This window comes from Protopterus annectens, chromosome 10.part0 (assembly GCF_019279795.1).
Source record: "Protopterus annectens isolate FY-2018-M chromosome 10.part0, PAN1.0, whole genome shotgun sequence".
NCBI classification, from domain to species: Eukaryota; Metazoa; Chordata; order Ceratodontiformes; family Protopteridae; genus Protopterus; species Protopterus annectens.
In genome coordinates, this window is record NC_056744.1 from 149,740,779 (window position 1) to 149,768,486 (window position 27,708).

The 27,708-nt window shown below is 38.2% G+C and overlaps 1 protein-coding gene across 2 annotated transcripts in view; it reads left to right on the top strand.

Moving 5' to 3' along the window:
* ARSG (arylsulfatase G) overlaps nucleotides 1-27,708 on the top strand; it is a 1,771,349-nt gene that overhangs the window by 498,545 nt on the left and 1,245,096 nt on the right. For both annotated transcript variants that reach the window (XM_044085120.1, XM_044085118.1), the window contains exon 6: nucleotides 21,608-21,745. In XM_044085120.1, the coding sequence (XP_043941055.1) occupies nucleotides 21,608-21,745 (138 nt within the window). The remainder of the gene's footprint in view (nucleotides 1-21,607; nucleotides 21,746-27,708) is intronic.

Sequence of the window (27,708 nt, forward strand, 5' to 3'; positions counted from 1 at the left end):
AGAGCCTCCGAGTATGTCTTTGTGTTTTATGTGTTTGGTTTGCAGTTGTGGTAGGTCTATGTGGGACTGGGATTGTTGTGTGTGTGGTTGCCATCTCCTCCTGTCTGGTCATGCCAGCCCTGAGTTGAGAGAGTTCAGCCTCCAGTTTGACTATATAGTTGCATCTCTCACATGTAATTGTGTTTGTTGGGAGGAGGAGAGGGTTGTCTGTGTACATGAGACAATTGTAGCATTGTCTCAAGATGCCCAGATTGACCAGCTGAACTGGAGACGCCAGTAATCTACCACTTGACATGCTAGAACAGTATAAGGGGGTGGTATACCTTTAAGGGAGGTGGGTATTCACAGGGGTGGTAAGTAGATGTAGTGCTTTACTTAGTACGAGAGTGCTTACTTAGTAGAGAAGTATTGAGAACAAGTGCTAGGCTTATAATACAGTGAGTAGTCTGGTTTTACTAAGAGTAGAGCTTCCTTAAGGGAAAATTTGAAGAACAGACTTGGCGGAGCCAGAAAAAGTTTAACCTTGTTTAACCAGCGCTGCGCTATGCACACGACCACGCAAAGCCATGCAAACATGGATTTTAAGCAGTGAACTACAAAAGAGCTAGGAATGGTCCCAAACAACCAATTACTACAGCTTCTTGTGCTGAGGTCACTTCCCCCAAGGACAGGTAGGCTGCTCAAGGCTCCCCACTCCCACTGGTGAGCAAAGAAACTTCCTTCTATCCAAGTAAGGTAATGGACAACACAGGAACTACACCACAACCCAGAATACAGCAATGCCTGTAAACTGGTCTAAACTAGTCGAGGAAGGCGGGAAAGCAAGAATTGTTTTTTTGTTTTTTTGGTAGAAACACACAGAAAATGCAGAGACAGTGATAAATTAGTTACACAGGCTAGCACACTTTAGTGGGCAGCCTCCACAGTTAAATTAAACAAACAAACAAGCAAACTTTCGATCAAATTCGACTAAATGTAACTTTTAAGTGCAGATTTTAAAATAATGCAGCAATCAGTTAAAAAACAGTTCAGGCTAGTTCAAAGTAAGCTACAGAAGCTATTTCCAGTGGAAAAAAAGCAAAGATACTTAAATCCAGAAGGTAGTCGCTTTTTCGAGTTCCTTGCTGCTAGGACCACTCTGTAAACCCACGTGGAGCTTGTCTGAGCAGTATAGCCAGAAAAAACGCCCAGAGGCAGATTTTAAGCAGTGAACTACAAAAGAGCTAGGAATGGTCCCAAACAACCAATTACTACAGCTTCTTGTGCTGAGGTCACTTCCCCCAAGGACAGGTAGGCTGCTCAAGGCTCCAAACTCCCACTGGTGAGCAAAGAAACTTCTATCCAAGTAAGGTAATGGACAACACAGGAACTACACCACAGCCCAGAATACAGCAATGCCTGTAAACTGGTCTAAACTAGTCGAGGAAGGTGGGAAAACAAGGATTATTTTTTTGTTTTTTTTTGTTTTTTTGTTTGAATAATACATTTGCTTGAATAATACATTTACAATACTTGAGGCATGGATAAAAACGGAACAGCCCCATGTAACTTGGTCAGAAGATGACCACTGTCCCTTACATTCTATATACCATAATTATGAAATTCTAAATTAGTTTAGGCCAGGGAACACACCAGGGGAGAGGGGACTCTATTGCTAATCAAAAATAGCATATTGCTTGATGTTACTTCAGTTAAAGTAAAACTGCCCAAATTGGATAGTTTCTTACTTTTGGTAAACATGCAAAGTTAATCATTGGTGCAGTATGCATACAACAACCATCTTCAGTAAAAACTTTCTAATGAGTACTTTATAAAGTGTTCCCAGATGATATACAAATTGATATTGTTATAGAGAGGGACTTCACTATAAATGCTATATGTACAGATTCTTCTCAACTCAATAAACTAGCGCAACATGGCTTTGAACAAGTGGTTAAGGAACTAACTAGACCCCATCCTCAAACAGGAAATAGTACAGCCCTAACCCTCATCATAACCACCCTCACAAATAAATGCAAAAATATCAAAGTGTTGCCTAACACAGTAAGTGATCACTGCCCTGTTATATCAACCTGCTTCTTAAAAAAAAGCAAGTAGTTGTGGAAAGATGTATTTGTGAAAACAGGCAATCAGAATTACATGCAGACTTTAAAGCAGTAGACTGGGTTCTGCTTATATGAACAAGCAGGCCTTGAGCAAGCTCTTAACTACTTTATAATTACTTTTGCTGCAAGTTTAAGAAATGGATTTCCCACTAAGTACCAGAAAGCTAACAGGTCAGATTGGCCATGGTTAACCTCAAACATTACTGACCAAATAAAGGATAAGGATAAAGTATAAAATCTCCAGAAGGCTGACCTAAAGAATGAGAATTTGCACGAATATAATACCTTAACATTAGAAAACTGATCGGAATATCGAAACATTGAGGCAAAAGCTACATATTCTTAGGCATAAACAAGACGCCTTTTCCACATCATCTAATCAGTTCTGAAAAGAATTAAAACAACAAAAGGACAAATGACAGATACCAAAATGCAAAACATAAGATAAAGACAGTATAGACTTCACAAATATAGGCACTTCCTCCTCATTACTATTGAAACACTAAGAAATACCTTTCTTGACAAATACCAAACTCCCTCTAACCAATCCACAGACACAAACAATAACTAAAAGCTATTCCCTGTAGCATCATACTCTCTTTCCTTCTACTTTTTAGAAATCACATTTAAGGATACCAAATCCCTGTAAAAGAAGCTAAACATCAGAACAACTATAGCAAATTCCACCCTTACGTCTGACAATGACATCATCTAAATAACTAAATCTCTTAACCATGTATATACCTTGCCATTTACTTCAGTAACTGGTCCATCTGCTTTCAAGCACTCGATTATCATTGCTATATGTAAGGTAGTAGTGCCTAAAGGTGACAAAAATTAAAGGCCTGTATCAAATCTTTTCCCTCTTGCCAAAATTTCAAAACGTTACTGCACAAGCATATTCTTAACTAGGTGAACAACTATGGCCTACTTTGGGTTTTCAAATGTTTTCACATTATGACACCTTATATACAATCATGGGTATCAGTTACAGATGTGAATGATGATCTCATTACAGCTGACATCTTTACAGATATGAATGATGATCTCATTACAGCTGACATCTTTACAGATATGAATGATGATCTCATTACAGCTGACATCTTTACAGATATGAATGATGATCTCATTACAGCTGACATCTTTACAGATATGAACGATGATCTCATTACAGCTGACATCTTTACAGATATGAACGATGATCTCATTACAGCTGACATCTTTACAGATATGAACGATGATCTCATTACAGCTGACATCTTTACAGATATGAATGATGATCTCATTACAGCTGACATCTTTACAGATATGAACGATGATCTCATTACAGCTGACATCTTTACAGATATGAATGATGATCTCATTACAGCTGACATCTTTACAGATATGAATGATGATCTCATTACAGCTGACATCTTTACAGATATGACTATGATCTTTGAAATAGTCAGCTAAACTACTAGTTCAAAAACTCATCAATTTTAATTGTGGGGACCCATCAGTAAGATGCTTAATAGCTACCTTACAGATAGAACATTCCAAGTTAACTTTAATAATACCATTTCCAAGAAAGATACCCTTACAGCTGGAGTTCCATAAGACTAAGTTCTGGGACCCCCACTCTTCTTCCTCTTCATATATACAGACTGAATGCTAACCCAACAAAATCTACCCATGATTCCCTAACTCATGCTTAAAGACAACCAGAACAGTGCCATTCCTAATGTCTCAGAGAACAAAAATACGTTAGCCTAGCACTGGATCCTACTTTATTTTTCTTTGTACACACTGGCAAAATGGTGACTAAGGTACTGAGTCAACAAAAGTTCTGCTACAGAATATCATGCAATCTTTCACCAATGGTACACTGTCCATTAGCAAGAAATGTACATATACTTAAATTAGCATATGTTCTCCATCTTCTGACCCTTTACTCAGTTACAATACCCAGAAACTACAGTTTGCTGAAAATAAGATCTGCAGATTTGTTCTCCTGGCAGATTCCCACAAACACCATTGTGACCTACTGAAGGATTTTAATTGTCTACCCTTACATCATAGAGCCATACCATTGCTCTCGACTATGCTATTCAAAATCATCAACTTGAGTTATTATCTCTCATTAAGGAAAAAAACTACCAGTGTTAAGGAACAAACAAACATGCTCATAGGTAGCCCTCTATCAATAACCTGCCTCCTGACAATATATAAATTATAAAGTGGAATTAATGCAGACAGTTTATAACTGTCTAGAAAAAAAAAATCAATCATGGCAATAGAACTAAAAGGTACTAAAAGAAAGTCATGTGAAAAAAAGGATCATCTGTTATTAAACAGTGCTACAATAGAGAGCCATTAAATAGGGTAGAATCTTAGTATGGCTTGGATAGATTACAAAAAGCCTCCAAAAGCATCTCCCATACATAAATAACGGTATGCTTGCAGATCTATAAGATGCACCCTATATTTTAATTATATTGCAATGGCTATGAAACAGCAGCAAACCACTTTGGAGTCATGGCAGAGAGAACATTATTATCCCAGAGATAAAAACTCACTTTGTCACTGCTGTTGTTTTGTCTTGCCCTTAACCCATTAAACTTTTGAATGAATGGATTAGGCAATGGTTTTAGTTTAACACATAGAAACCAACCTGGTTCAATGACATTTCGTTTACTTGTGGATGATTTAAATTGATATAGTCCATCAGATGAGGATCTGAAAGCACAACTAAAAATGGTTAAAGCTTTCATGGATGATATAAGAATGATATCTTTTCCTGATAAATGTACAAAAACAGCATTTATAAAGGGATAGCCACAATGCCAATAAAATATCAGCCTGGCACATCAATGTGATATAAAGAGTCATCAATAAAGCATGAACAAATGAAAACAAAGCTTAGTGAGGAATATTTCAGAACACTAAAGCTAATAGTAACAACAGCCTTGACATCTAGGAACAGTGTCAAAGCTATAAATCAGTTTGCTCTTCCTGTTCTAATTTACAGCTTATGTGTGATTAACTAGCCCCAAAAAGTATTGTATCATATAGGCAAGAAAAACAGAAAAAATGCTTTATGCTTATCAAATGATAGATAAAAACTAGTGCATGCCAAGATTATATATCCCTCTCTCTGAAGGAGTCATGGGCCCCCTCAAAATTGACCACATGTATAGATCCGCTGTTGTGGGACTACATACATACATACATATTTGCTGATCTCATCAGATCCAAATATAGTCAAAGTTCTAAAGCATGAAGAGAAGAAGACTAAGATTAGTCTAACAGAAGCATTTTGGAACAAAACAGGAATGGATATCAAATCGGAAGTAGACAAGAATCAGACAACAACTGAAAGCATTAAAAAACAAAAGAAAGAATATAAAGAAAAGGACCAAAATAGTAGGAAAGAAAAGTGGTAAGTCCACAAATGTAGTAGCAAGTAGAGAGACCTTCTAGAACAACCTTATGTTGGCCAAGATTTGACACAGGTATGGTTAAGGACAGGTGAATTTAAACCAAAGGTTAAAAGGCTAATAATGGCGGCCCAAGAGATTGAGTGGGATACATACATGTAGGTTGTCAAAGTCCATTGGAAAAGTGGGAGAAACAGACAAATGCAGGTTCTATAAAACAGAACTGGAAACAGTTACAGATCTCATTGATAGGCGTGATACACTTGTGCCTGTGGGTCTGAAAGACACAATACTGTGACAAGACTGTTGCATTGGGGATTGTGCAAACACTACAATACAGAAGTAGTAGAAAAACATTAATTAACACAAAACATTAATAACAGTGATGAAGTTTATATCACATGGGATCACCCATTACCAACAGTACAAAAGAGATGAAGGAAAACAGATATATTAGTCCAAGAAAGAAAGAAAGGCAAAAGTTGCACTGATCATTGAAACTGCTTTCTCCTATTAACCTGGTGAACTTGGGCATCCTGAGGCAATGTAGCAACTGCCTCACGTACACTGACAACCCTCTCCTCTTACCCCCCAACACTCAGACTTGTGAGAGATGCACTTATATATCCAAATTGAAAGCCACGCACTTTCCAGCCAAGACTGGAATAGCTAGTCAAGAGGAGAAGTTCAACACTTGCACCACACCACATGGAATACATAGCCCTCCAGAACACACACCAGCATTGCCTTCACATAAAAACACAAACCACACACCCACCTTCATGGAGGCTCTCAATAAAAATCTAATCAAAAAGCAGAGACCTCCAAGGCAGAAACACACTCGACCACCACAACATAACACTAATCATGAGACACATAACTCTCCTATACAGTGTGCCACTCAACCAAAGCCCCTGAGGCAAAACAGCATGCCCAATACACTAGTCATAGGCGACTCAATAGTGATGCAAAGTAATGTCCCACTCGCTAGGTTGGATAAGGAGAAAGTAACAGTCAGCTACCTGTCAGGCACCAGGATCTGCCACATATTCACGCACTAAGGTCCCTCAACAACAGGTATAAATATGACTCTGTCATTGTACATGTGGGTGTGAATGACCTGAGATGTACCTCCCTGGACTACATGAAAAGAGACATGGAGGAGCTCTTGGATTACGTTGCCCAGGTGGGTATGACCCTAGCACTGAGCAGCATCCTACCATCCTACCATCACCCAGAATGATACCACAGTACAAGTAGAAAATGATTGATTTCAACAATTGGCTAAGTTTCTGGTGTCATTCTAAGGGGATCAAGTATCTGTCTGCCTCGGATGACACGATTGACAGACGTCGATGCTTTGCCAGAGATGGCCTGCATCTGTCAACTCTGGGCTTCCGGATACTGGCCAAGGCTCTTGCCACCCCTATAGTGCCTTTTTTAGGCAGTGTTCCAAAGACCAAATTACCACCGTAACAACTACAAACAAATACAATTTCAGGGTCATGCTGCTCAATGCTAGAAGTCTAAATCTCAAAATGCACTCACTCGAAGTACTCCTTAAAATGGAGAACATCGACATTAGTGCTGTAACAGAGACCTGGTTCAAGGCAGCAGAAAGCACCCCTGCACTACCAGGCTACAACTCATTCCACACCTTTTGGCTCTAGAACTTGGACTGAAGCTCTAAAGGTGGTGGTGTTTCCATATACATAAAGGATGTGCACACATCCAGACTGGTAGCCCAACATAACGCATCTGAGATACTTCAGGCACAACTAACACTGGGTAAGACACCGATTCAGGTCGTAGCCTGCTATAGGTCCCCAACCATGTCCCAAGATTCACACTCCACATTCCTAAGCACCCTGGAGAATATTAGGGTCCAACCTAACACTCTCATACTGGGCGACTTCAACTACCCCTCCATTAACTGGGAAAACTATTCATGTCCCAATACACTTGCTCAACGCTTTCTGGAATTCATTAATTCCAATGCCCTGGACCAGCTCGTTCTTACCCCCACTAGAGGTAGCAACATCCTTTACCTGGTCATTACTAACATTAGCAACCATTGCTCTACACCAATAGTTAACTCCTCCCTGGTTAGATCCAATCACAAGAGCTAATCACCCTGGAAATCCACATCCTCGCCCCCAACAAAGGTAACCACCATGAAAAACTTCTCCAAAGCTAACTTTGGGCTCCTAAAATCAGAGGTGGCTAACTTCATGGCACCCATGCAAATGGAGAATAGTTTCATGACCACCAAATCATACACCAATGCACTGTACGAACACGTACACAAATGCATGGATCTCGCCATACTCAATAGAACTAAGATGCTCTCCTCAAAAAATAAGGAAGCCAATCTGGTGGTCCCCTGCCATAAACAATCTCTACAACATAAGGAGGAAACTGATGCAGAATAAGGTGAAGTTCCAAGACTGGAAAAACTCCCTTATCAGCCTCAACAAAAGTTTGAGATCCCTCATCAAATCCTCTAAAGCTAGCTTATGAAAACAGAATTGCAGCAGATAGTAAAGACAACCACAAGGCCTTCTATATTTATGTAAAGAATCTCCATGGCAATACCCAGATTTGCTCTGAGCTACTGCACAATGGTATTTCCTATACCGAGCCAACAGGTATTGCAAATATACTGGCAGACAGATTCAGTGCTAACTTTATCCCCCCCCCCAAAGGACCGATCACAATACCAGTAGATTGTCAGGCACCCAGTATTACTGCTGCACAGGTTACAACAGCACTGTCCAAGGCCAAGAATGCAGCTTCTATGGGACCTGACAGTATCTCTGGCTGTGTTCTACATGAACTACAGAGTGAACTGGCACCTCACCTGTGTGCCCTGCAATCACAACCTCACCTCAGGCTTTGTCAATACTGAATGGCTCACTGCTACAGTCATCCCTCTCCACAAAGGAGGAGTGACTACAGAGTCTGGGAACTATCGCCCCATTAGCCTGACGAGCCTTATATGCAATGCTATGGAACACATCACATAGACCTAATAAACAAGGATATAAAGACTCTCCAAACTCTGAATCCTAAACAGTTTGGTTTTGTGAAGGGTAGAGCATGCCTGCTTAACTTGGTCGACTTCTTTGAGTCAGTCACCAGAGCTGTGGATGAAGGTAAGGTGGTTCATACAGCCTACCTTGATCTGGCCAAGGCCTTTGATACCATTCCCTACTCAGGAATCATAGAAAAACTTACTAAGCTAGGCATCAACCCCTATATCACTAGGTGGGTTGCAGACTGGCTCACAGATAGAACCCACAGTGTTAAAGTCAGACTGCCAACCAGTCACGAGTGGAGTCCCACAGGGTTCGGTCATGGGTCCTCTCCTGTTTGGTATCTACTTCTCTGAAGTTCAGGCCAACACGAAGGGACTCTGGCTGACAAACTTCACAGATGATTGCAAGTTGGGAGCTATTATTAACTCCCCAAGTGATGTTGACATCCTGCAGAAAGGCCTCATTGAGACCAATGACTGGTGTCAGAACCTGGTGTCTTCATCCCCTTTGGGAAAAACCAAGTTCCCTTGAATTACCACATTGATGGTAGTCCATTGAACACAGAAGGCGTTATAAGAGATTTGGGAACACAGGTGGACAGCAACCTCTCCTTTGACCACCATGTTGCCACTGTGGTCAGAAAGTCCTTCTATGTGGCACATCTCATTACAAAGGGTTTTGCATCCAGGAAGAAAGAGGTCATTGTCTCTCTCTCTACTCTTCCCTCATTAGGCCAATCATTGAGTACAATGCCCCATTTGGCATGTACCTCACTAGACACCTGCAACAACTGGAGAGGCTGCAAAAGTACCTTACAAATAGGATCCTAGGCCTTAAACACTTGTCCTATATGGACAGACTCAAAAAACTCCAACTATTCTCTGTCTCATATTGCCTACTTAGAGGCGATCTCTGCTTGACTTACAAAGCCATGTCTGACCCAGCTCTGTTAGAAATGCTACAATTAAAGAAATCCCAATCGCTCCACACCACATGCTCCAGAGACCTCAACCTCATTACCACAATCAACAGAACATGCTGGAGGAACAGAGACTGCCCATGCTATGAAATAGACTTCCCATACATGTCAAGCAAAGCACCTCAATGGCCCTCTTCAAGAGAAATCTTGATGAGTGGATGGGAAATAGAAAATTCATGCCGGGGATCACTCCAGTGGCTCTACTTGACAGAGGCACTAGGACCTAAGATTGGGTGGCACGATGCCAGGGTAATCCTATGGGCTAGGCTTGTAAAGGCTCCAGGGCCATTAGCCTAGTTCACACCTATGAACCTATAATCCTATGTACTGAGAGACACAAAGTCTTAAAAGTCTTAAAATACCTGGATTTTCAAGTAAAAATAAGAGCAATGTGGAAGAAAGACACCCAGCTAGTTCAAGTAGTAGTAGGAACAACCAGGATTAGTAAAAAAACATTTACAGTCATACATAAATAATCTACCAGCACATGTAACCCTGTGTGAATTGTAGAAAGAGGCAATTCTGAACACATTGTGGGTGTTGAGAAGAGCTCACTTGCCTAACATCAAAGGCTGAAGCAATACTAATTTCAGGAACTTTAATTGTATCCCTAGGAGTGGGATCCATTCCCATCATGGTATTAAAAATCCACAATACTTGGAGAAATTAAAATGAGAGTAGCCCAGATAAAGTCTTCTCTTTGATTAGACCTTATTTTAAAACAGTTGTAGGTAAAAAATCCCTCTTTAAGATAGGACTAGATACTTGGAACTATCTCCCCAGTGAGGAAGAACATAAGACCCTTGGATTTTAAGCTGCATTAGAAGAGCACTTATTCAAAGAATCAATATGCAAAGGCTTTTAAGATATAAGATAACTTCTGTTCTGTTTCCAGATTAATATTTATAGCACCTAACAGATGTATAAATATCACAGTGTGATAATTTTGTGCATGTATTGCATTCTATAGTCACTAATGCATTATATGTTTACTCACTTGAGCCTGAGTCATGGCTGAAAAGGGTCTAAATGCCAGTTCACTTACTCAGTTATCAAACTCCAAGTAGACTCCAAGTAGACTATTCTCTATCTGTTAAACCTAGCACTTGCTCCTACAGTACTTATTACCTTGATACGGCACTCTTGTCATAGATAGTACCCCAAAAAGGTAACCCCCCATTTCTCGGTCACCCACGTCCCCCTGAATCTTTTTTAAAGTTTTTGTCTATCCTTCTAGCATGTCGAGGGATCAGTTGCTAGTGTCCTCTCCTGCTCAGCTGGTGAACCTGGGAATACTGAGGCAATGTTACAATTGCCTCATGTACACAGACAACCCTCTCCTCCTCCCACAAAACACAAATACATGCGAGATGCAACTATACGGCCAAACTGGAGGCTGAGCTCTCTCAACACAGGACTGGCAAGACCAGTCAGGAGGAGAAGGTTACCACACACACTATAGACCCAGTCTCACATAGCACCATTACAACCTGAAATCATACACATAAACACACAAAGACATACTCGGAGGCTCTGATCAAAAATCTACCAAAACAGCAGAGGCCACCAAAGCAGACACCCAAACAACCACCACCTCAGAACACAACACCTGCAACACATAGACCTCACAGTCAGAGTGTCAAACAGTCACAGCCCTTAAGGCCAAACACAATGCCAGACACACTAGTCATTGGTGACTCCATAGTCAGACACACTGGCGTCCGCTCACCAGACTGAGTAAGGAGAAGGTCACAGTAAGCTGCCTGTCGGGCGCTAGAATCCGCCACATAACGCAAGCACTCAGGTCTCTCAACAGCAAGTACAAATATGACTCAGTCATTGTCCACGCTGGTGTAAACGACCTGAGACGCACTCCTTGGACTACATGAAAAGAGACATTGAGGAACTCTCTGATTATGTAGCCCAGGCAGGTATGACCCTGACCTTGAGCAGTATCCTACCTTCACCAAGAGTGATGCCACAATACAGAGATAAGATGATCAGCTTTAACAATTGGCTTAAACACTGGTGTCATTCAAAGGGGATCCAGTATCTGTCTGCCTGGGATGACATGCTGGACAAGCCACGCTGCTTCGCAAGGGACGGCTTGCACCTGTCACCCTGGGATTCGGATATTGGCAAAGGCTCTTGCCACCCCATAGTGCCTTTTTAGGCAAGGCTCAAATTCTAAACCTACCACCCTAGAACACAAAAAGGAAAACAACTAAGGGTAATGCTGCTCAATGCCAGAAGTCTAAATCTCAAAATGCATGCACTCGAGGCCCTTCTCAGTATGGAGAACATCGATGTCTGTGCTGTGACAGAAACCTGGTTCAAGGCTCCTGAGAGCACCCCAGCGCTATCAGGTTTTACCTCATATCATGCGTTCCGTCCCCAAAATCCGGACAATACCAAGAAAGGAGGGGGGTATCCATATTCATCAAGGACACCCACACCTCAAGACTGGTGGCAACGCACGATGCATCGGAGACCATCCAGGTGCAATTAACCATAGGCAAGACTGCTCTGCAAATTGTAGCATGTTACAGGCCACCCTCACAAACTCAGGAACCTCACATGGCCTTCCTGAAAACACTAGAGGGATAAATGTATCACCAAACACCATCATACTAGGTGACTTCAATTACCCTAATATAGACTGGGAACACTACTCAAGCCCAAACACCCTAGCCCAAAAGTTCCTGGAATTCATAAACTCAAATGCCATGGAACAACTAGTCACCATCCCCACAAGAGGAGATAACATACTTGATCTCATCATCACGAACATGGGAGCACAATGTTCAACACCGGAAGTATACCCCTCACTGGTGAGAACAGATCACAAACTAATCTCGCTGGAGGTCCTCATCCCACCCCCGCCTGAAATAAAAAAGACCACAGTAAAGAACTTCTCAAAAGCCGACTTCACACTTCTAAAGACTAGTGTGGTCTCCTTTAAGGCCCCCGAGTCGGCGGAAAACAGTACTCAAGCCGCTGAATCACTTACAAACACCTTCTACCAGCACCTGCAGGACTGCATGGATAAGGCAATCCCAAACAAAACAAAGACTCTTAGTACCAAAGGCAAGCATCCAGTCTGGTGGACCCCAGCCATAAACAAACTCTACAATAAAAGGAGGAAGCTACTACAAGATAGAGCAAAATCCTTAAAAGGTAAGACACCCTTGATCACTATAAGTAAAAAAACTAAGAGCTCTCATAAAATCATCCAAAGCAAATTTCGAGAGAAAAATAGCTAAAGACTCAAAAGACAATCATAAGGCCTTCTTTAGCTATGTTAGAAACCTAGGAGGAAACTCCCAGATATGCTCAGAACTAGTTCAAAATGATGTGAAGATTACTGATCCTACAGACATTGCCAACATACTGGCTGACAGGTTCAGTGCAAACTTCTCCCCCCCCCAAAAGGAAAGATATCTATACCAAACGATTGCAGCCCCCCAAACATCTCCAGCGCCCAAGTGAGAACTGCTCTCTCCAAAGCAAAACACAGCATCCATGGGACCTGATGGTGTCCCCGGCTGTGTGCTCCACGAACTCAATGAGGAATTAAACCCACAGCTAGGACAGCTGTTTAATCAAAGTCTTACCTCTGGATACGTACCCAGAGAGTGGCGCACTGCAACTGTGGTCCCACTTCACAAAGGCGGTGCCTCCACCGACCCTGGAAATTACCGGCCCATTAGCTTGACAAGCCTTATCTGCAAAGCCATGGAGAGGATCATAATGGACCTCATAAATAAAGACATAGGGAATTTGCAGACTTTGGATCCAACCCAGTTTGGCTTTGTCAAAGGCAGATCATGCATTTTAAACTTGGTTGACTTCTTCGAAACAGTCATCAAAGCCATTGACGAGGGAAAGGCAGTCCATACATCCTACCTCGATCTGGCTAAGGCCTTCGATACAATACCCCACTCGGGTATCATTGAAAAACTCATCAGCTTAAATGTTAACCCATACATCACAAGATGGGTTGCAAACTGGCTGAGTGACAGAACCCACAGGGTCAGAGTTGCTGGCGCCATGTCAGACTCAAAGCCTGTCACAAGTGGTGTCCCACAGGGATCAGTCCTGGGCCCACTCTTGTTTGGCATCTACTTTTCCGAAGTACAAGCAAACACAGGAGGGTTATGGCTGACAAAGTTTGCAGATGACTGCAAACTGGGCCATAGTAGAAAACACATCTGACACAGATATCCTTCAGAAGGGTCTCACAGAAACAGATAACTGGTGCCAGAGCCACGGCCTGAAGTTAAATGCCAAAAAATGCATAGTCATACCCTTTGGGAAAAACAAGGTTACCCCTAGCTACCAAATAGGTGGCAATCCACTGAGCACAGAAGAAGTTATCAGGGACCTGGGGACCCAGGTTGATAGTAGTCTGTCATTCGACACCCATGTAGCTAAAGTAGTTAGGAAGACCTTCTACATTGCCCACCTTATCATGAAGGGATTCTCATCTAGATCAAGGGAGGTCATAGTCTCCCTTTACTCATCACTCATCAGACCAATGATTGAGTACAATGCCCCATTCGGGATGTATCTGACCCGACACTTGCAGCAGCTGGAGAGGCCACAAAAGTTCCTCACCAAAAGGATAAAGGGTCTCAAAATCTGTCCTATGCTGCCCGACTGAAAGAACTCCAGCTCTATTCAGTCGCCACGCTTGCTCAGAGGTGACCTTTGCCTAACATACATGGCCATGTCAAACCCAGATTTGATGAATTTGCTTCACCTCAAAGAATCTAGATCCATCAGAGCCACAAGGGCGGAGACTTAAACCTCGACACGGCTATTAATAGGACGTGCTGGAGGGATAGATTCATCACCCAAAGACTCCCTATGCTGTGGAACAAAATCCCGGTACATGTGAGGCAGAGCACCTCGCTGGCCTTGTTCAAGAGAAATCTTGACCAATGGATGGGAGATCGCAGATATACCCCAGGGATTACCTCAGTGTCACTGCTCGACAGAGGCACAGCAAAATAATGGGTATAGTTCCCCATACTAAAGGGGTGGCGTAAGCCACAAAACGATGGGCTAGGCTTGTAAATGCCCTCGGGCAGATAGCCTAGTATGAACCTATGAACCTATGAACCTATGAACCTATAAACTGAAAAACAAATAAAGTAAATAAACTTTATTCCTTTTCTTGTATTTTTTGCAGAATGAGAACCCCTTCAGTGCCTACAGATTGTGTTAACAGGTTTGCTTTGCACTGCCTTGTTATGTGTCTTTAACTATACCTCGTGCATGTGGACTTATTTCAAACTGTACTTTTCTTGTTGGGTGCCATTTTGGAGTACTGTGTGGTGACGATTTTATTCTTGTCTCTATTTCCTTAATAAGCATTTGCTTCAGTTTCCTTTTTATCAGTTTTGCCTTTATTTACATATCTTTAGCTCTTTTTGCAGATCTTTCAAGTGAATGTTCTAATTTTCATTCACTTTGCACACATTCAGTGCTTTGTTTAAAATGTATTGGTCATGTTCTAAACCAAATGTAAGAAATAAACTTTTGGAGTTTGCTATAACCTCCTTACCATATACATATGATGCTAAAAGTATTTTTTTTTGTTTTATTTTATTAGTAAGACCAGACCCCTGAAAATGTTTTCTCAGAGCTGAATATTCCTGCCAAGACATCATAAAAGTCTGAACCCATAATGCCTCACTACCTATATTAATGATTAGTTTACTGTATTTCCATGTTAAATGCATCAAAGGTATTTCCATATTTCCTAGAAAGATAAGTTGTCAGTTAGTTTTTGCCGATGGAACACTTCACACTGAACATTAACACATGATGTAGTGATGAAACCACAATGTAAACAGGAAGCATCTCCACTATAGATGTAAGTTATTTTGGTCACCTATAATGTTTTGCAGTGCTACATAAATCATTGTTCAATACTTACTATGGCATCATGTTGTGGGTATAGTTATATAAAAAAAAATGATTAAAACGTGGAATTAAAAACATTAAAAAAAAAGATTCCAATTTTATTTTTTTGGTAAAATCAGTTGCAACTTTATTATGTGTATTAAAACAGGCAGTGAAATTAACTATAAAACAATCATGCTTCCATGTGTGACCAATACACTTTATTGTTAAAGCTAACACTTTACAAAGTTTGCTTTTGAATCGGCCATTGATAATATTTCAAGCAATTCTCACTCTTATTAGTGAACCATATAAGTGACCAAATGAACAGCTTATCCCTCTGTCTTTGAGCTCAGTTGCACAAGCATTTATAGCTTATTATACAACTTAATTTCTGATAAAAAAAATAAACGTCTATATATGAAAGTTTCTTATTCAGCTCATAGTGTTCCACATTCCAAAAGAAGTGCTCTCAGTGTATGTTGGCCCTGATTCTAAAAGACTTGCTCTTGGTGTAAGTGACTTTCTTGGTGTAAGTGACTTACTTCACTGTAAGAATAGTAACGCTAGCTGCCACTCCACAAAATCCACAGGGTCCACAGTTATAAAAGAATTTTTATACTAAAGCACTCTCAAATGTAGATAGGAAATGTAGTAAAATGTTTGAGAGAAAATGTAAAAAAATGGATAGTGACATTAAACAGTATGAAAAAAAATTAAGCCTATCCTTTGAAAGTTCACAAAGCTCAAAACCTTACACAGAATTTTGATGTTAGACAAAATGATAGGAGTATTGGGGTTAAACAGTTACCCAAAACAGCATCATATAGGCCACAGGATTTTTACCAGAAGATAGAAGGGGTACAGAGAGGATCGAGGAGACTCTGGTCAAGAGAATTACAAAAGGAATTGATGGAAAGGGAGAAGGAGGCCCTTCCATTAGACGAGGGGGAAGCAGTTATAATAAATACTAAAAATGGTTTAGCATTTACAATTATACTAATCAGCATATTAGTGACGACCATTTTTCTTTGTTCCAAAAATTATTTAATTTTGTTCCCCAGAGGAATTTTGATATTGTTGACACCATTTCTGAATTAAAATTATTTATGAGGGGATTCAATTTAGCTATAATCTTTAAGGATAAACAGGAGGAAAGTACAAATGTTTTAGGGGCAAAGGAATTGGTCAGAAAGAATAGTACTTTTAACCCCCAACTGCACCCCACCCTAAATGTTTTGAAGAAAGTGATTTCTGAGGAAATTTATCAGTTTAAAAAGAGAAACAAACAAATTTCTAATCTGAAGGAAACCAAAAGGAAGCTTTTTGATAGTTTATGTAATGGTAAGACCATACATATTATGAAAACTGATAAGGGAGGGGGTATCATTCTCTATAATACTACTGATTATAACAGAGTCATGTATGATTTATTATTGGACACTACTGCCTATGTTCCTGTCTCTATCAATGAAGTTCATATAGGTTACTGTATGATAGACTCCCTCTTGTTGGAATACTTCTTAGAACAAAGAATTACAGGTGACATTTATAATTTTATTAAAGTATTTACCTCTGAATCTTGGAAACATATTAGACTTTATGGAAGGTTTTTGGATGATATCTTTATTCTGTGGAAAGGCTCAGCATTGCTTATCACAAAGTTTGTTATTATCTGAATAGCGTATCACATTTTTTAAACTTTACCTTTAAATATGATTTTAATAAAATCAATTACCTAGATATAGTAATCTAACATTTATAGGAAGCCCACATTTAGTAATATGTACTTAGATTATATTTAAAATGAAGAGATATAACCAGGATATAGCCCAGACAAAACCGCAAACAGTCACGGAAATAAAATGTCCTTTAACACGCTTTTTTATTTGTGTTTTCGGAAACGACTATGCGTTTCCTTCCTCAGAAGTACAAACAAAACAGTGAATCAACCATATCCAGCCCTTACATTTAAAACTTTAAAAACATCATGTGATTTTGAGGATGCATGGGCTTTATTGATGTTACTGTGTTCCAATAGTATTATAGTATTTTAGTGTCCCACAGTATATAGTAAGTTATTTAGTGTTAACATCTTACGGGTGCTGATTTAAGAGTTCTGCCACATATTTTTAAGGTGAGGTTATTTAGGTTGTTCATTCGTTTATTTATTTATTTATCTTTTATAGCATCATTTGAAGTATAGTTTATTATGGAGTTGTTCGGAGCAATATGCTCAGCTTATGCGGTTTTTAACTGGAGCTATGAAATGCAACAAATACCATGTTTCATTGTATTTTAAATTTGTATATATTTCCATAATGCATATTACTATATATATACATTGTTGAATAGTAATTTTAATTATTTAAAACTATTAGTGATGCACGATACGAGAATATGTTATGTGAACATTTTTCGTAAGGATCTTTTAAGTAGATTATTAATTAAAGTGAAGTGTTACATCATCTAATTAGTATCACATGATGTTCCTAAAGTTTTAAATGTAAGGGCTGGATATGGTTGATTCACTGTTTTGTTTGTACTTCTGAGGAAGGAAACGCATAGTCGTTTCTGAAAACACAAATAAAAAAGCGTGTTAAAGGACATTTTATTTCCGTGACTGTTTGCGGTTTTGGCTGGGCTATATCCTGGTTATATCTCTTCGTTTTAAGTGTTTCAACGGTTTGTGAAGGTTTTTTGTTTGCAGTACTTAGATTATATGAGTTGCTTATAAACAAAAGAAAAGTATATTAAAAGGACAATATATTCGGGCAGCAAGGATGACTTATCATTTGGATGAGCTTCCCTTTGAACTTGATAAAATAGTGGACATGTTTTTGGGTAGAGGTTATACTCCCAGTATGGTTAAGGATGTTAGAAGTCATATGGAAAAAGAATGGAGCAAAAGATATAAACCCATTTTAGGGGTTGGAAAGGAGAAAGGGAATGCACCTTGTAATGAAAGGTGTTGCGAAAGGGCAATGGTGATTCAATATTTACCACAAGCTAACAGAATTACTAAGATAATAAGGAGAAACTGGAATGTCCTGAAACCTAACCCCACTATTTATGAGATATTAGGTCCAGAACCTTTATTTTCCTTTAAAACTGGGAGGAATTTAAAAGAAAATTTTGAAGTGGGTTCTAAACAAATTTCAGGGTTACTTGAGGAAAAAGGGACTTTGAAATGTGGGGCTTGCCTGCAGTGCAGTTATATTATGAAAGATAAACTTATAACATTAGACAATTATTCCATTCAGAAAGTGGAATTGGTGAGAGGCAATTGTGCAACTAAATTTGTGATTTATTTGGTTAAGTACAATGGATGTTTTGGCTTTCTATGTAGGGAAAACCGAACGTAATTTTAGAAAAATAATATATGAACATGTGCACAGTAGCAGTAAGTGTAATGAGAATAATGCACTCTATACACACATTAAAACCTACCACTCACTTAAAAAAATTATTTTGGGGATTTTAGAAAGAGTAGAATCCAACCCAAGGGGAAGAGATATTAAGTTATTATTGGAGTCCAAGAAAGTAAAATGGCAAATTAAATTGAATGCTTGTCATTTTCCTGGAATAAAGGAAACCATTTAAATTTACCCTTTATTAGCATCAAGGGCTAATGGACTGTGATAATTTTTATATTTTTATTTATAATAGTTTAACCTTTACAAAGCATGCTTTTAATTATGTATTTTAACTATATATTTTTACATATTTTTTAGAAACATAGTTCAAACAAATCACCTTTGTTACCATGGGACAGGTAAGTTTGAGCTGTGTAGATTATATTAAGTTTTTATTGGTTAACTGATTAAATCCATGAACCGGTTGTTATAAAAAGTTAAGAGTTTTTTATTTTTTATTTTTTACTGATTCTGATGAAGTCCAAGTAGTGGATGAAAGCACTTAATCATTGGTGGTTTATGGTCAATACCCTGTGTTATAACATTTTTATAACTGTAGACCCTGTGGATTTTGTGGAGTGGCAGCTAGCATTATTATTTTTTCAGTATTATTGGTTCAAGTAACAGTGTACAGATTTATTTGGTTACTTCAGTGTAAGGCCTATCTATAAACAGGCTTACTACAGGGGCCAGATTCCAAAACACCTACTCACAGCCCACTGTCAGTGTAAGTGGTCACTTACACTGTCAGCAAGTCTTTTGGAATCGAGGCCAGTATGTATGAAATCTGTCCCTCATTACTACTAATGTTTCCCCATCTTTATTGTTAAGTAACTCTTTTGCTTCCATACCTGTGAAATAGAGGAGCATAACACAGCTAGGTTTTTCCACTTTCTTTGCATTCCTATTGCCAGGAGAAAAACTTGTGTGACTGAAACAACAAAAGGGAAAAAAAAACTCAAAATGTTTCCCCTTGCAAAGGCTGGTTGTACTTCATTCAAGATATAAAATAGATGGCAGTGGTTAAATTCTCATTTAAGCAATCATGAGTCACATGTTATCTTGAATAGCCAGCTACAAACAACATGCAAAATTAAATGTAAAAACTCAGATGTTTACTTGGTAAGTAAGTTTTTTTTAGATGGCACTTCAAATTAATGCCATCATTTTTTGTCCACACTGAATTTCAGGAGACATTTAAGTTCTTTTATCTCTGAAAGATTGCTGAAATTCCTTTTTTCTAGAGCCCATACAAAGATGGTCAACTACAAAAACAGTAAAACTCTCTTTAGACTGGCACAAGCAATGCTATGTTTGTAAAGTGCATTGTCACTATATTTTATGTTAACAGCATGATCTTATTCATATATGTGCTACAACAGCTTTCTAGTGTTGTTTTCCACATAGAAGCCAGTCCGGTTTAAATGGGAAGCCACATATGTCTCTGCACAACTGCATGTAGAATGGGGTTGAACACTAAACATCCTCTTCATGGAAGGAAACTATAAAATAGGAATCTACTGACATTGTTTGCAAAGGCCATATAGATAGTTGCCCTAGGTTTACTAGTTATAGGAAGAGTGCTTCTGTGATTGTCCCTCTTTTGTATGTTAATAAGTTTCTTTGTACAGAATTAGGTGTTTTAGGTGTGAGTTGTAGAACTCTGCTAGGCTTCCCTGGGATGTGTGCTTGTGTTTTTGTGTGTGCAAGCTTGTGTATGGGGGGGGGGGGGACTATGTGTCTCTGTCTGCCATAAGATAAGACTTAATGACTGAAACAATAAAGGGGAACCTGTATAAGCAGTAATTTCTTTAGAAGGCAGTTACCATGAGTAAGTAGTACTGAAGTCACTATCATTCACAGCTAGCATGGTGAGAAAGGGACCCGGAGTGCTAGGCCAAAGGTACTTATCGGTAAATTGTCATTGTGTGGTCCTAGTCTGGTTGTAGATGTTGGCTAGCGATACTCAGGGCAACAGTGCATATTCCCTGTATGCTCTTTACTAAACTGTTTAGTGAATCAGATTTGCATGAATTTATTTTCAGTTTTTAACCTGTTAGGTGCTAATGGTGTGATGTAGGAGACCATCCCTCTATAGCCATAAAGCCTATTGATGGGTAGTGGAGCAGATCCAAGGGCCATAGCCCCTGTCCCTCACATATCCAGCATGACGTTTGGTTGGCAGTACCTGGATTCAAACTCCATTAATACCAGCCTGGTCACCAAGCTTAGAAATAAAAGGATACCTTTTGTGTTCTTCACCTTTTTATGACATAAAAATCTAAAGTTATTTTGCAGTATTTATTAATTGTACTTATTACGTCATCTGTGTTATATATCTAGAAACTGTACCTTTTGTAGCAGTCGTGGCCAAATGATATCAAGGCACACTGAGCACATATCTGTACTTAATTGATTGCTTGATTGATTGTTCTATCTCAGCCAGATTGCTATGACAACTTTGAGAATATGTCATAGCGCAAAAGCTGAATTCATGCATATTATCAATCACTAAACCAAACTATTGATAGAATGATCAGCTGTCAGCAGAAAATGTGACATGCTCTGTACATTATCTGTATACCACTAGTTTGTACTAAATGAATAATTTAATTATTATACATCAACATCACCATAGGTTTTGTCCATTTCTCAGATATACTATAACTTAAATCTGAAAGTAATGATAAAGGTGCTCATTATGAAGTGTAATGATATGATATTCTTGTTTTGTTTGCAGGAGCGCAGAGAAAGGCTGCTATGAAGAAAATGCTTTGCCTGTCTTTGAGAATACACAGATTATAGAGCAGCCGGTGAATCTAACTAATCTGGCTGAAAGATACGTAGAGAAGGCAATTCAGTTTATTCAGACAGCCAGGTAAGGACAGTGCAGCAGATGTACTATTTTGGAATTTAAAATGCAATTAGATAGTAAGAAGTGAGTTTTTCAGTCTTCATAGTAAGTATAGTATCAGCAGACCTGCAAATTATTACAGCGGATCCTTACCCTTTACACTATGATATATGAATTGATAATAGTGCATAGAATATAATAGTAAACTGTGACCACTTGAATAAATGATAACAGTGATATGGTGCCACAGATATCACTAATGGATCCAGTCCCTTTCATTGTATTCCTTTTAAAACATTTCAGAAATTCTGTGAGGAGAAGTCTGAATTTTGCTGCTGACAGAATGCTATGAAAAGGAAGAGAAAGGATGAAAAAGGATTTAGAATGGTTGGATGAATTCAGTGCAAAATATACAAATTAATTTATCTGGAAATCAACAAATATTCATGGTACCTAACAGCTGGGGAGACACTGCCAACAACTGACATGGAAAGTGACTAGGAGGCAGTAATAGCAGGTGGTCTAAGGCTGAACAAGTGGTACATAAATCAGGAAGGAAGGGGTTGTGAGTTACTAGGATACAGAGAAATGAGACATCGTGTGTAGACAAATGTGATTATTTTTCCTTTCTCCGTGTACTTTGATATATCTCACTTCGGATGCTGTGTACAGTTTCAGAGACAACACTGCTGTTAGGACAGGGATGGCACCAGAATGTTCAGAGGAGGCCACAGAAATGGAGCATGATCTACATATGAAAACCCACATTAAGGTTAAGGCATCCAGGAGAAGATGTCACCACATGATAAATTTTAAATTACATTTTGTCTCTGATTTGGTGATGTGTAGTGCAACTTGGTGGAGTACAGGCTGTATCACAAATTCTGAAAAGGGAGAACAGAATAATTTACTATGTGTATTCCTTATGAAGGCTGAGAAGGAATGATCTATGATAAATAAATTAGGTAGCGCAGGAGAATTAACATAGACTGATGGAGTGGTCAGTATAGGATGGTGAATATTTTTTTGAAACTGAAGATGTCAGAAGGAAAATTAATTAAGTCAAGAAAATTTGGGAATGAATAAGACTGTAGCAAAAGCTGCAACTTTTTCAGCATTTATGGAAATTGGCAGACTAGATGACATGGCTATTAGTGTCTATCATCAAAATGTATGTTTCTATATGCTTCCTGTGAACCAGTGACCTGCCCCATAGGTGTTATTTATAACTTTAATTATGCTCTCCAGGAACAAAGTTATATAAAGTGGACTAAGAACATTTTTTCAAACAGGAAATATCTTTAATAAATTATCACTTATGACATAGGCAATCACACATTTATATAAATGAAAACCATGTTGATATATTTTCAATTACAAACATTATACATCACATATAATCCTTTATACAGTCATTGTCAATTGAACGTTACATACCTTATTTAATTCCTGCCTTCTCTTAAACCTCATTTCTCTTCCAAAACTTTATTCTGCATGTATTATTCCCACAATTCCCATTTTTTATGTAAGTTGCTCTTAACCTTTTTTAAAGATCCCACTTCCAGTTCTTTTATCTCTGTTACTATATACACTACGTCTAGTACGGCTAGTTTAGACTTTGATTTCTATTTTCTAGTAATTCCTTTTTTGGCAGCTATCACAATTAAACTCAGTAAGACCTTACAAAGTCTAGGCAATTCCAATTTTTTATTACAGCTCGTAAAATCATTTCCTTATTTACACCAACTTGCCAGTTTTTCTGACAGAGTAGTCTGAGAGAAGATTTAAAGTCTGCTGACCCCTTACACTCCACAAAAATATGTTCCTAATGACATCTTTCTTCCCCATCATACCTCCAACATTTGCAATCTACCTGAGAAAAAATTATTTGGAGGCATCTTGGGGTGCAAAAAAATACCTTTCCAAACACTTCCAAGCAAAAATCCTAAATCTTCTAGACTTTGTTCCATGTTTGGGAGGTATTCATATATCTTCTCATTGTTTATTTATGAATTGTTTATCCAGTCTGTCTTCCCAATCCTTTCTAGCCTCCTCTGACTGATTCCTATAGTTATCATGTAATATTTTATATGCCCTACTAATTATTTCTTTTTAACAGCAGCATCTGCTCTAGATTCTTCTAAAAACTCTACCAGTGCTGGTTTTCACTTGAGATCACCTATTCCTTTATCTTTGCCTATACTCTAATATCAGTCCTTGATAAAGAAGTCAGTCTCTAGCCTGCAGTCCTAATGTATTCTTGGCCTCTTCCAATTCCCTTACCTCTCCCTCTCTGATTATTTACTTCCAACATCTTGGTTCCTTTGCCAGTTTCCTTAAGTAAATTCCATCCCCCTCTTGCCTACTCTCTGTACCCCTAATTGCAGTCATCCTTATTAACAGAATTTCCTGTCTCCATCCCCATGTTGGCTTAGTTCTTAGAATACTTTCTGCTACTTTATGAATATAATATCCTGTATGATTATTGTTATTCTCATTAAGAATCTGCAGCCAAAAATCCCAGTCTCTCCTTATTTCTTGAGCTTCCCCTGTTTCATCATCATCCCTTTCCACTTTGAATTATACTTTCTGCTTGTGTTATGTATAGTAGCCTTAACTGTGTAGCTCTGAAATACCCCTTCAAATCATGTAACCCCAAACCACCTGTTCTGTTGAAAGAACTAACTTATCCCACTTTACCCTTCTCCACCCCCTCCCAAAAAAACACTTCAACTCTTTATTAATTACTGTCCACAACTTCTCTTCTGGTTGATAAAAATATACCTGATCTACATATAAAACTACTAAAAGGGACTAATAACATTTTTACTGCTTGTATTTTGCTATCCATATGCATAAAACATAGCTTCCAATTTCTCACTTTTTGTATTATCTTTTGTTTAGTCTCTTCCCACATATTCGTAGCTATTATAACTTCATTTTATCATGTCTCTGTAAATATGGGTTTTGCTGAATCAATTTGTGTGTGGGTACATAGTTTACAGCTATTGCCTTTGTTTTATCTTCATTAATTTTGTATCCCAAAAGACATAAAACTGGTTCAGAATGTTCCATAACAATGAAATGTCCTATTCTGATTATATCAGGTACAAAATAATATCATCTGCAAATAAAGCCAATTTTTCTCTATTACCACAGCAATTATATCCATGAATTTCTGAGTCCTTCATTTTCTTTGCTAATAGTTCTAAATATAATGCAAATAACAAATGGGAAAGAAGACAGTCTTGTCTTTTTCTTCTGTTCATACAAAACTTATCAGAGAACAACCACTCCCCACTCTTTAATTTTCTCTTCCTATCCCTCATATATCCTCCTCATTAACCTTAATATTGTGTCAGGGAATGCAAATGCATCTATTGACCTACTTATAAAATCCCAGCTTAACTCTGTAGAATGTTTTCTCTTCAACAAGACCCACAAAAATGGTATTTTTTACATTCTGCTTCCCTCTGGATCATCACTGCTCTATTAATGTTGTGAAATGTTTCCCTGCCCTACCCAAGACCACATCGATCCATATCTATCAACTGAGTCATCATCTTTGCATTTTTTAGCTATTATAGATATAAACACTTTATAATTATGGTTTAGAATTGAAATGGGCCTATATGAATCTGGATCTCATGAGTCTTTACCATCTGTAGGTATTACAACCACCCCAGCTTACTTTCAGAAATTGGTGTTTCCCCTCCTTTTAAAATACAGTTAAACAAAAACTTTAAGAACTTTATCACGTTCTTCCCTCCTAGCTTCCAAACTTCCACAGGAATAAAAATAGACTAAGAACATTAGACTGAATATTCCTTCTTACAGAACCAATTGCATCGTAGAATATCCGTAAAAAGATTGCCATGAAATTGTATCAAATTGTTAAATTCTTAAAACAGTAAACTTCTGAAGTATTAAAATCCACTACAGTGTTAAATTGCAGTAAAAAAGGAAAGAGATGAATGCATCAAAAGCAACAAAAATAAAACATTTTAACAAATAATGCATATAGAGCAAGGAGGATGTTCCTTCTTGCTTGCCTATATATCCACTCAACTGTATATATTCGGTTATATTTTACAGTACACTATGACCTTTTTCCAATTATTCTCTGACTGTGGAGTTAGTATATTTAGAGGGCACAACCTCCTGGATTACGTATTTTTAGTAAAATGTTAATTTCCTAATAATTCATCATTGCATTCCCTTATATTTGTTACTGCTCTTGTAGGCTTCTGGATTATTTCCAAACCTGTGCCTATTTTTAGAAATGCTGACAATCAGTGTCAGTTTAACTCCATTAACCCCAGCCGCTGTTGAAACCATTTACTTAGTTACTTACCAAGTATCAATTTCTTTCCTTCCATTTTTACTCATTTTGCTCTACTCCTCAGTCTACCATTTGCAAAATCTAATCCTTCCTATTCTCTTGAATAATATTAATTCACAGCCTTAGAAATTAACACCTTGTCAGATTCAATTATTTTATTATGCATTATTAAAGAAATTTACCTACCGTGGTATGGTTGCATAGGATAATGTGCCATATCACTAATGCTTAAATAATCCTCTGTGTAAATTCTCAGCTTCCATGTATTAACCTTTGAAACCAGACATGAAATTAACAATGAAATTCAAGTTTTTCCATTTTCAGTGATATACATAATGAAAGTACTTCCTCATTTTCTGGACTGTAAAACTTCAGCATGTCTTGTTAGTCTCAGGTCAGATATATCCAGCCATTTCTTAATTTCCATTTCCTGCCAACCTTTGTATCAATATCTTTTATTGTTTTTGCACTTCATAATACTTCTTCAGAAAGGCTTTCTTATACTAATAACTTTTTTGCAACATATAAACCTAATCATTTTATACATTTCTGAAAAAAATTTCTTAATTCATGAATGCTGTTATTTTTTCTTTTTGTTAGTATTTACATGTATTATTGTTACTGGCTAAATGTTAACAGCCATGAATAATCCTCGAAGAAGACCTAACTTTTTGAGTTTTCATCTTGATTCATTTCTTCCATTTCTCATACCAAATAGCCTATGTTTTAGCTAAAATGCTTTCATTTCATCTACTTCTTCCTTTAAGATTGCTTCCCTAAGTTTATCATTTAAGTATTGTATCATAGGTTCATGCTGAAATTACAGAGATAGTATTTGTGATCTTCAGAACTGCACAACTAAAGGTGTAGATTAGGAGATATATGCAGAATCTGACATTGGATCTCTTAATATTTCCTTTTCTCTAATGTACAGCTATTTCAGAGATACTATATAAGCAGTCAGAGTTTGGGAGTGCAGTGGGAAAAACATTTAAGAGTTTCATAATCCTCTGTTTTTTTTTTCCTTTGGGAATTTCAGTTTATTTTTTGAAGTTTCGGGACTTGCATTGTAAGGATTTGCATTTCTGATACCAAGAGCAGGTAGCTAGAATAGTTATGAATGTAGGCCAGCTTGCAAGTCTATTCACTTCCTTTTAAACAGCATAAGACTGGAGGGAAGGTGTGATAGTTTGGAGCCCAGGTGGATTGCGTTGTATCACTGAATGGTTTTCTAATGCTGATTTCTAAAACCTGACACATGAGAAAGATGAGTAAGAGTCTTCAAGATTCCATGTGGGTGCAGAAAAGTTATCTAAAGTCTCTGAAAGATGTTTTGGCCATTAGTGCTGAGAATACCATGAAAATATAAAATTACAGTCTCAGATAGAATGAATTTCCCTTTAATATAATAACAAAATATTCCTTTTCAGGTGAGAAGGCCCTGTTTGAGATGAGACTTAGAGGCAATGAAGATTTTTTTTGCTGACTAAAAAAATGTAATAGAGCAAATGTCACTTATGATGGAGGATTATTATGTGCAGTTTTGGAGCCCTGTTGGGATGATTTGTCACAGTGAGGCCCAGAACATAGGTTCATAGGTGTGTATTAGGCTAATGACCACAAGAGCCTTTTTAAGCCTAGTCAT